The following is a 12,319-nucleotide window of genomic DNA, read 5'->3' as shown; positions in this document are numbered from 1 at the left end:
CACTTTGAATATATAATTAAAATATAATATTTTAATAATATAGTATTAACAAATAAAAAAAGTTCATAATTTTCTGAATAGACCTAAAATTAACTAAATAGCTAAATGATTATTTTGGCAGTATTCCTAACAACCTAAATCTGGTTATAAATCTAACAATAATTTTATTTGTCTATCGTTATCTAGATAACAGTGAAAAGATTTTTCTTGTATTAAACCAGGTATATAATAACTTGAATTTATAACTGTTCTTTTTATAGCAAAACAAATTTATTGTGTTTAAAAATCAGTGACAGACTTGTTATTAAATTATTTGTTTATAATTTCAATGAATAATTTTAATTTTATTACAATTTAAAAGTAATTTGTCCAAGATTAAGATTAAATTTAAATAGCTAAACAAATATTGTATAGTTACCTTTTCTATAGTAATCTGTTTGATAAATATCCCTGGTAAGACCAAAATCACCAACTTTTACTATATTCTTGTCACTAACCATACAATTTCTAGCAGCTAGATCTCTATGAACATACTTTTTAAAAGAAAGGTATGCCATACCATCTGCTATCTCAATAGCCATTCGTAAAATATCCTAGAAATAATAATTTATACATTTTATAAACTAAATTTAAATTTAAAGATTAATAATATTTCATAAACTTTTTAGTATGAATTATTTTAAAAATTATAAAAGTTAATTATTTTTACATAGATCAAATTTTTCTTAAGATATGCTTAGAATAGAATAGAATGCAAATGAATGCGTTTTTCAAAACAAACACCTATACAATTGTATAATTATAAACATACAATTTTTTACATAGTTTGATCACAAGAATACCTTGCTTTAATGTATATAGTTTTTTTTAATTATTCATATTTGAGTTTTTCTTTATTTGAAGTTCTTTCTTTTATGTTGGATCTTTTTTCATAATTTTGTCATCTTACTACTTAGTTAGAAATTAAATGTTATGGAAAATAAACATACATTTTAATAGTGATTTGACTAAATTTATGAATAAATGAAACAGAAGGATTTAGCTGCATTTGATTAGTGAGTATTAGCTCCTAGACTATATACTTTAAAAGCAAACAAGTTAAATGAAAAACATTCTAATGTAAACAGGAAATTTAGCGAACTGTCTACTAGCACAGAAATAATGTCAGCAGAGTCAAACGAGGAGTTGCAAAATCAACTGGAAGCAGTTGTTTAAAGGATTGAAGATCCTAAACTTAAACCTAAAAAAACTTAGCAGCAGTCAGAGACACAAGCTGAAGAGGAATCACAAAAACAGAGGGACAGAAGGGAAATGATAAGGAAACCAATGACTTATAAAAGTCGGAGGTTACCAAAAATTCTGTACCAAAAACTAAAGAACTAGAACCTCTATTGAAGAAGACTCATTAAGTACCAACCTATAAGAATGTGGCAATGGTAAAATAGGTAACAAAAATTGGCACTGATTCTCGGGGCTATGCCACTCATAAGTTGACTACTGAATAAGGGCAACTAATTGAGTGTTATGTTAGACTTTATACTATCGGGTATTGATGAAACTGATATACCAAGATTTGAAGACACTAGGCTTATTGATGCAGTATTTGTCACCAGAGCAGCCTAAGAGATGTCTTTAAAAGGTTCACTGAAAATGTCAATAAAATAAAACATTGGGAAGATGCTGATATCCAAATGGAAGACCACAACTTGATCAGGTACAAATGGATAGTCACTTACATATCATGACTGCCCAGAGATTCAAAGAAAATCTTGGGAAAATAGAACCTTAGACTAAACATTGTTATTTGGAAAATCTACTATGAAACATAGGTTGGCTATAAAGGGCAAACTCTATTCTTAGTTTGGGTGATAATAGCACTGTCACACTGGAGGAACTCAAATACAGTCCATATTTAGGAATAGGGACAGTTTGTTTCACAGACTATGTTACCAAACCATTGACAACTTAGAAGGAAGGGAAGAAATCAATTCCCCAAAATTCTGGGAAGAGGAAAGCTGAAGAATCCCTCCTGCTATTAGGAAAGAAAATTAAGATACAAGTAAGGACTGTAAATGAAACTTGTATCAGACCCAAACTAGCGTCTTTTTAAATGTTAGCATAAATGTTTCTGAATGTGTGATAACATAATACAATTCACACAGATAAATTTTCATCACAGCAAAGGAGCCAATAGTGTATAGTTGAGGATCTTAACTAAAAGACATACAAATTGCTCTTATTTAGGAACCATGGCTACATAGTAATTAAATTAAGGGACTAAACTTAAAAGACTTTAAGCTGTTTTACGAACAATTAGATAATTCAAGGTCTCGTATTTTGGTTAATGATAAAATAAAACCAGTTTGTTAAGCTCAGACTTGACAACTATTTTGGTAACATTAAGTGATGGTAAAACAATTATAGTAACCTTAGGATATCTAACATATGAGTCATCAGACTCAAGCAGGGTCTGAGGATTCATAGTTAGAACTCATCCTTAGTATGGACGCAAATGCTCTTCCATATAGTATGAGAAAGCAGTAACATTAAAACTAATGAATCTACTAATGACTACAAACCTAAGTGTACTAAATAGACGTAATGAGCCTACTTTAATAATTAGAAACATGCAAGAAGTGTCATTGATCTTACATTTTGCTCAAAAGGATTAATCAAGAACATAAAAAAGTGAAAAGAGTCCTCTTAACATTCTCTTTCTAATCATAGGCGCACATAAGCTTCACTTTGGAAATAAACAAAGTTGAAATAGAGTACTATAGAAACTCTAAAAAGAAAAACTGGGATAATTATACTGGCATCATCTTTTATATGGCCTGGAAGAATCTACAGGATAAACTAGGGTTAGTATAAATTACTGAAAGGGCTGTAACTGACCTTCAGATTTGCATTGTTTTGGTATACAAGAAAAACTGTCCTTTGAGAAAAAGAAAAATATAAAACAGAGTGTAGCTTGGTAGAACGCTAACCTGTCAAAATTAAGAAAGAGTTCTTTTAATCTATTAAATAAAGCAATGAAATTAGGTTTGGAATAATATCAAGTTCTACAAAAACTCTCAAAGACAATGCAAATCTGCATTGGAAAAATCCAAAAGAGAGAAGTAGAAAAATTTCTGCGAGGAATTACAAGAACTACCCACAGTTACTTCTACGCTACATTGAAAAATGAACTGAAGAAAACTATCGAAGCAATTTTATTACCAGACGATACATTCACAAACAATGATGATAACACATTATTATATATGTTGAACACACACTTTCCTGCTTCTGAAATTTAGAACAGAGAACAGCTACAGTATATAAGTATATACAGATAAGTAATAACCCCAAGTAGCATAAAATAGGCCAATAAATGCTTTTGGCAGTTTTAAGGCTGCAGGCTGTGATGAAGTATTTCCTGCACTTTTATAAGAGGGGTTAGATTTAATCGTATTCCATTTCTGCAACATATTTAGAGCATGCCTAAACCATGGTTATCAACTAAAAAACTGACAAAAGATTAAAATGGTGTTTATACCTAAACCCAACCATGCTAACTACTATGAAGCAAAATCCTACAGACCAATAAGTGTCACATCATTATTTCTTAAGTCTATGAAAAAAATAAACTTATTGATAGGTGTATAATAGAGGGGCCTCTAAAGTAGAATCCTCTATATAAGAACAAACATGAAGCCAAACAGAAAAATCCACTGATACAGCTCTACATGATTTAACCATTAAAGTGGAGAAAGCTATAAAGAATACAACATGTATGCAGTAGGCATACATTTGGACATTGAAGGGGCTTTTGATAATATTCCACAACTTGGGGTTCTATCTCTCTTGCTATGTTGTCTAGTTTAAACTCACTTATTATTGAGTTAAACAAATAATGTTATACACAAGCTTATGCAAATGACTTAGCTATAATAGTGGTTAACAAATTCCTAAATGAAATTATAGAATTGGCTTAGCAAAGATTGATCTTTGAAGAAGATACACAAATGGTGCAGTAGGAACACCTAGCTGTTAATCCAAACAAAGTAGAATTAGTAATGTTTACAGGGGAAAGAACAGGACATCACAATCTTGGCACTCTTAGCTTGAACGGACAAAAAATTGTCTTTAAGTTAGAGGTGAAATACTTGTATTACTCTAGACAGTAAGCTAAGATGGAAATCACACATTGGGTCAAAAGTAAAAAAGCCATGGCTACATTGTGAACATGCAGCACAACTCTGGAAAAGAAATGGGGCCTTAACACCAAAAGTTATGTATTGGCTATACACTTAAATGATTAAACATATGATTTAGTATGGTGCCTTGATCTGGTGGACCAGAACAACACTTATTACAGCTAGAAAAGAACTTAAATGCATTTAATGAATAGCTGCTATAGTCATTACCATAGTGTGACTCTAATCACACCAAAGGTGGCATTGGAGGCACTAATTAGACTACCATCTTTACACCTAGAGGTTTGTAATTTATACAAATGTCTCCAAGAAATTAAGAAGGTAGGTGCTGGCATTTGGTGATTATAACCTTGTATAAATATCAGCATGTCAATGGTTACAATACTTTCCATGTTCCAAGCAAAGGTAATGACAATACTAATAAAGGTCCAGAACCTGTTAATATTCAAGAAAAGGAACATAACTATCTTAGTAGTAACAAGGTGACTTCAAGATTAGTTCTTGAATGCAGAGAAACTTTAGAACCACTAGCAAGATTCAATAGTTACACCGGCATGGGTACCAGGACACAGTGGTGTGACTGGTAATAAAAAAGCAGACTTTCTAGCGAGGAAAAATGTAGAAAACACCTATGTAGGACCAGAACTTACAGAGCAATCCCTCAAAGTGCTACCCAGAATCTGGTGTAGAGAAAAATATAAGAAATATGATGTTACTTAGTGGTATCCAGACAATCAAACATTTTTATCATGATATTGGGTCTACTACTAAGAGATCTTAATAACATAACTAGATATCAAATAAGAACTTTAACTTGACTATTGACAGGACACGGTCATCTGCTTAAACATGTCTACACAATAGGAGTGACAGAATCACTACTGTGTAGGAAGTGTGGAACAGGAGAGGAAAATTCATTTTACATTATGTGTTAATGTGATACTTTAGCCACATTAAGATCTAAACAATTGGGAAACTCTTTTCCCCCCAAAAGAAGATATCAAAACCCTAAAACTCAAAGAGATACTTAATTTTGCCAGAGAGACAAAACTCTTTGGCCTAGTAGGACATCCTAAAATGTAGTGTTCGGTATTCAAGAATGGCAACAAAACTTTAGTGGAAACACTTATGTATAGAAACTGGATTAATATACTTCGGTAGGAAGTGCACACAATGGACCTACAGGTTTGAATGCATGGGCTGTCTTGCCCATTTTTATAACAACTAAAACTATAAACTAGTAAATTAAATTCTCAGAATGTACAAAACAATCTTTTAATAAATAAACTGAAAAATTTATTAAATATCTATTAATATAACATTAGAAATTGTAATATTAGCTATCGCCAGTTGATGCCATATAAATTTTATATTAAATAATTTATTAGCATATAATCTTAGAAAATAAAAAATAATGTACTCGTAGCTCTAAATATTTTAACCAAAATTTCATAGTAAAAACAGCCTTTTTAAATTTAATTTTTAATATATTGTATTATACCTTAAGCGTAGGTGGTTTAAGTGAAGGATCTGTAGTCATTTCTGGACGATGCTTAAGCAAAAAAGATTTTAGATCACCTTGACTCATAAGTTCCATTAAAACATATGCTGGCTGACCTTGAGATACAACACCATATAACCGAACTACATGAGTTGTACAAAACTCTCTAAAAAATATTAATTAATTATTCAATCTTAATCTGTTACTAACTTAGTAGCTTTTGCATAATTAGGGAACTACTATTAAGCAAATATTTTGAGATCCTAAAAGAATCACTGTTTGCCATTACATTTGTGTGTATATATATACACGCACAAAATTTTATTTTGTACATTTAATCTATAATTAACATATATTATATTAACACGTCAATATGTTATTAGGGATGATCCTAATAAATTAAAAATTAAATGCAACTAGAAAAAAACCAAATTTTAATTTCAATATTGTATTTATTTTGAGAGTAATTGAGTGATTTATGATAAACTGATCACCCTGTATGNATCACTGTTTGCCATTACATTTGTGTGTATATATATACACGCACAAAATTTTATTTTGTACATTTAATCTATAATTAACATATATTATATTAACACGTCAATATGTTATTAGGGATGATCCTAATAAATTAAAAATTAAATGCAACTAGAAAAAAACCAAATTTTAATTTCAATATTGTATTTATTTTGAGAGTAATTGAGTGATTTATGATAAACTGATCACCCTGTATAAATATAGAGTAGACTATTGTATGCATACAGATTACTCTTAAAATAAATATTGAAAAAAAATATTAGTTTATTTTAGTTACATATAATTCTTGATTTATTAGTTATTTATTAGATTTATTACTTTTTAGAATCATCCCCTAAAACGTATAGGAGTATTAACTTAATTTTTTTTAATGGTAACATAAATATTTAATTAAATCATTATAAAAATACTAATATTTAAAAATTAAAAAAAAAACTTTGTGGGAGAGTAGCAAGGCTGAGAAATGACTAATCATAAAAATAGCAACATCTGTACTTCACCTCCTGTCTATATTGAAAAAATGCTAATAATTTTTAAATATAGTCTAAAAGTTGATATCGACCAGTCATTTTCTTAGTTGCATTATTTTCTAATTTAATAGAAAATAATTCATTATAAATGTTGTTAATTGAAAAAATAAAGTTGGCACCCTTATAAGAAGTATAAGAGATGAATATGAAATTTTTTTTTACAACAGATAAATAGTGAGACATGTAAATAACAAAGTCAAAAAGACAAAAATATTATTATTTAAAGAGAAATTGTGTATCTAGTGTTAAAAGAATCACCTTATATAATAAAAAATTTCCACTTGAAGCTGATATTTCTTTTTAATTAAAAATAATAATTTTATAAAAAATATTAAAAATATTTAGCCCAATAAACTATAAAAAAACTGTAAATAAAATGTTGGGAACAATGCCATCATCACAAGACCATAATTAAAACACAGTGCTGAACATAAGTATATGTTTAGTGATGATGGTGGTAACATTGTTCTTAAAATACAAATACTCAATATTTTGAGTAAAATATTTTGAATAATAATAAAATAATATTAGCAACAAGTAATTAATTCTTGTTATTTGAAGTATTACTTTTTAGTTGTAGGCAAAAATACTTATATTTAAAAATTAAAAAAAAAAGCTATAATATGTGATTAAACCAATTTTTTCATCCTTTTAGAGATAAAAATCCTTATTTTTATTTTTTTTTTAATGGGAACCATTATTTTCTATATTATAATATAACAGAAAAAAAATAAAAACTGCTTTGTTCTAACAATTTTTTTTATTCATTCAACTATTTGCATTTTACAATCTTTTTAAGATTGGAACCAATTATAATTTCATCAATTATTTGGTTTTATAATATTGGCGGTGTTGCAATTTGGCTTTCTAAATAATAATTAAATCTAATAAGGATCATAAAGTATGGATAGAAGGGGGATAATAATTGGTAATTCAAAAATAAAATTACATAAAAAGATTTCAGGATTGCTGTAGTAGTGTACTATTATTATCAGTTGTAGTTATCTGTTTATTATAATATAGTCAGCTGGTTCACCAACTATTGTTAAATACTTTCTTAAAAATGTAAATTTTATAATTAAAGATTAAAATATATAAAATGATAATAATTAATTGTAACTGTTAACTATTATCTTGATATTTCTTTTTACAAATATTTTTAATTCTTAATAGTTTCTAAGAATATCTCTTACTATATTTTGTTCACTTTGTGTATATTTTATACATTGTAAACTAATGATAGTGGAATTATCAAAGTATTATAAATTTTTTTCAAGTATTTTGTGTATGAATTATCTAAAAAATTGCTTTTAATATATAGATTCAGAAGGAATGATGCCAATACGGTGGATGGCACCAGAAAGTTTAAAACATGGCCTTTTTACTTGTTTTTCTGATGTATGGAGTTATGGTGTTGTACTATGGGAAATGGTGACTTTAGCAGCTCAACCATATAGAGTATAATCTTAAATATATTTTTTTAATTAAGCTATAAATATTTTTATTTATAATCATTCTAGGGTGAAAATGATAAAAATGTTATAGCATATGTTAGTAGTGGTGGTATTATGGAAAAGCCTCATGATTGTCCTGATATATTGTATGACTGCATGAAGCTTTGCTGGCGTTTCAAAGCTTCAGAACGCCCAACTTTTCCAGAGCTAGTTAAAATGTTTTTACCATGTGCTCGTGAAGAATTTTCCAAAATGTCTTTTTATCACAATGAATTACAGTCAGAAACACCACGTGTTGAAGTATCTGATAACGGTGTAACCGAATCTGAAACATCAGAAAGAGAACGTAAGCAATTAGAACAAGATCAGATTACTGCAGTATTAAAAAACTTTGGCTCATCCTCCACTGAACGTTTGGCCCCTAAAGCTGATTTGGAAGAAGATGATGATGATGACGATGAAGATTCTGATAATGGTAGTGAGTTACAACGTCTGCGCATTGATAACTTTGTATACAAGCAGCGACCACCTAATGGTTATATGTCGATACACAATGGGAATGGTAATATAAATACCACCATATGCTGAATTGTAGTTCTTTATTATAATTATTATTTTAAATATTATTTTTAGTAGAATTAATTTTTTTAGATCAAACTTCTTTTTTATATGGCATATATTGTTTTTATATTTATATAGTTCCTAATTGTTTGTTGTGTCAAGTATGCAGAGATGGGTATACTATTTTCATCAAATTTCATTTTAAGTATAAACTACTATAACTATACTTTATGATTTTCAATTATATAAAAAATATGTGAACAAACTCTTATATTACAGAAAATTGATTATTAATTTGAATAAAGTCTTCTTAACTAATAACTAATTCATAAATCTGTGAGTGCTTGTTCATATTAATTGGTTTTACCTATACTAAAAAAAATGTATAAAAAAAAACATATATTTTTATATTCATGTCATTTAGTAATCTAATTTTTATTCGTCTTGATAATTTTATTTTACAGACTAAAAAGGTTTTTTTTACATACTTTTAAGTATAAAAATTTTTTTTTTTTGGATACTGTTGTAAAGTGATATTTGTATAAAAATATATATTAAACATATACTAATAAATAATAATAATAATAATAATAATATAGCTCAAAATAAGTATATTGCTTCTTATTTAATGTAACTTTATATTAATAATCAAATAAACAAGAGTTTAGATTTATCTTTTGCTTAAAATTGTTGTTAAACCATGACATTTGATTAAGTTATTTTTACATCAAATATTGAGTATATATAATAGGATATTACACATATATTTACTTTATTATGCATTTTGTGTATATATACACAGCCCATAACATTCAAATGTAGCTATAATGTTGCTTTTAATGAATTATCTAACTATCTGTTATCCCATCTCTGTAGTATATCTGAATTAAAATATTTTTTTAATATAATTTAAAATCGCCTGTACATTACCTGTCCAGTAGGTAAAAATCAGATTTGAACTTGCTCAATGCCAAAGCCAGTGTATTTTTTTTTCAATTATAGGTTTAGTTCCTTTTTCTTTTCTTTTTACAGGTGTGCAATTAAATATTCTCTAGTTTTTTAATTATATTAAATATATTCCTATAAGACTGCCTATTATGAATAAAGCTACTTATGTAGTTTCCACAGTACACAAATAGTAAAGTTAAACATTTGTTACCTGAAGTTTAGTTTTAGTTTTTGAACATATAACTCTATATTATAAAATTTAGTATACAATTTAAGTTCTGGTTCATGTACTAAGATTAAATAAAGGTTTAGAAGAAAAAAGAGATATTAAACAAATTCATAGATAATTTGGTTTTATAAATTCATTGAATTTACTAACTAACTCATAGTTAGTATTTTTATATATATATATATACTTATATTTTAATATATTATTGAAAAAATTGTTGTAAATATATTTAAATCTTTTTGTAGATAAATTGTGTTAACTAATATGTTTTTTAAGTGTATTGTAAGTAGTATCTGTGAGTCGTGACCAAATTTTTGTCATAAGTGCATTAATAAGTGTATAATTATAATTGTTCCTAAATTCAATTATGTAGATTGTAATCAAATATAATTAACTTCTGGTAAATGTAATAAAAATGTACATAACTTATTATGTTAATGTACATATTCATTTTTGATGCGTTAATAATTTTTTTTATCTTTAAGAAAACTTAAAATTATGTTTAATTTTAGGGTTGACTATTTATTTCTGAACATTATTTGTACTTCATTTGAAGAGATGTTATTAATTATAAAATATTAATAGTATTCGTTATATAATAAAAAGAACTTGTAAAAAATTTATTTTATTGGTATTTATTTACTTTAAAAAATAAAAAACCAACTACTTCAGGTCAGTCACCCTTACCCTAAACTTGCAAAGATTTCCCACATTATCTATACACACGCTTCAGCCGTCCTCATTTCGCACTCATAAACATCCCTCCATCTCTTTTTTGAACTTCCTTTACTTCTTCTCTCAATATTCATTTTCATAACCGATTTTACAGCTTCCGATTTCTATCTACTCATAACATAACCAAACCATTTAAGTCTATTTTATTCTTCTTAAGTAATTCATCAAGACCTTCAACTTTTATATACGTTTGTCATAAAATTAATAATTACTTTATATTTTTTTATAATTTCTCCATAAAAATAACAATACTAAATCATAAACTATCATTTCATACTATTCTTAATTGCTATAATAAATATTTATTCATATATAACACTTATAAATCATAAAATTTGTAATCAGACTATAAATAAGAAATCATGTTGCTTTTGGAGTAATCAATTTTTTAAAATTAAACACTACAGATTTGCATCGAAGCCTTTTTTATGATGGTGATTTTAATTACTGTCAGATTAAATCTATACTGGATCCAAATATGCCACGTTGATACTGTACAGTTTTTTGAAATTCAAATGGAGTTAGGTAAATTCATAAACACTTTTTAATCCTAAAATCTGAATAGCTAAATAACGTCTCCACTGTGTTGTGTGTTTTTTAGCTTCGATGCGAAGCTGAAAAGGTATTGGTTTTACTAAGATGTGTTTTTTTTTTAATTTTTTAATTTTTTTTTTTTTTGTGTCTGTTACCACTTTTTCTCAGCTCTCACCGAACTGATTTCTTTCAACGATACGTCAAAAGATCACAAATCGTATCTAGTCGAAGATTTTACCCTCAAAAATTGAAAAAATTTCCCTCGTTCCCCGTAAATGGAGGAAACCTCCAAAAAAATTACTAATTTAAAAATCGCTAATTTTCTAAATGNCAAAAAAATTACAAATTTAAAAATCGCTAATTTTCGAAATTTTTTCAATTTTTTTTACTAAAAACTGCCGTAACTTTTTCAAAAATGAACATATCAATATAATTTTTTTTTATATAGATGCTTGATGTCTTTACCTATCATTTGGTATATTTTTTTTGTAAATTTGACCTTTTTTCTGCCCACAGGGGGGGATTTAAAATGACAACTTTTTCACAAAAAATTAACTTTTTCAACTTAACTTTTGAAAATGTTCCGGAAGGTCTGACACTTTTATATATATCTTAAATTAAAGCTAATGTAATGTACTTTAATTTGAAAAAAAAAAATTTGACCTCTGGACTTGTCTTCATGGTGAACATGGACACCGAATGCTATTTTTGTGTGAATATTCTCGATTATATAATTTACATTTTTTACTTTAAAGTGCTATAACTTTTTAAAAAATGTATGGATCAATACAATTTTTTCATGAGAAGTAGTATTTATATACATCTTTCATTGGATATACTTTTTTTTTAAATCAGACTATTTCCCTATATATGGGGGGGCTTCAAATATAAAAAATGCATATAGAAAGTAAAACTTTTTCAACTTAAATTTTGAAAATGTTCCGGAAGGTCTGACACTTTTATATATATCTTAAATTAAAGCTAATGTAATATACTTTAATTTGAAAAAAAAAAATTTGACCTCTAGACTAGTCTTCATGGTGAAAACGGCTACCAAATGCTATTTTTGTGTGAAAATTTTCGATTTTATA

General features: G+C 27.3%; 1 protein-coding gene across 1 annotated transcript in view; it reads left to right on the top strand.

Moving 5' to 3' along the window:
• The window catches only part of LOC126893737 (insulin-like receptor), a gene marked incomplete in the record, with an annotated part of 23,599 nt that extends 13,183 nt beyond the window's left edge, over nucleotides 1–10,416 (top strand). Inside the window, 2 exon segments of the mRNA XM_050664195.1 lie at nucleotides 8,089–8,225; nucleotides 8,288–10,416. Coding sequence (XP_050520152.1) covers nucleotides 8,089–8,225; nucleotides 8,288–8,809 — 659 coding nt within the window.
• Nucleotides 10,417–12,319: the final 1,903 nt, after the last annotated feature.

This window comes from Daktulosphaira vitifoliae, unplaced genomic scaffold, assembly GCF_025091365.1.
Source record: "Daktulosphaira vitifoliae isolate Bord-2020 unplaced genomic scaffold, ASM2509136v1 Scaffold_1, whole genome shotgun sequence".
NCBI lineage: Eukaryota > Metazoa > Arthropoda > Insecta > Hemiptera > Phylloxeridae > Daktulosphaira > Daktulosphaira vitifoliae.
This window is presented reverse-complemented; position numbering and strand designations above follow the sequence as displayed.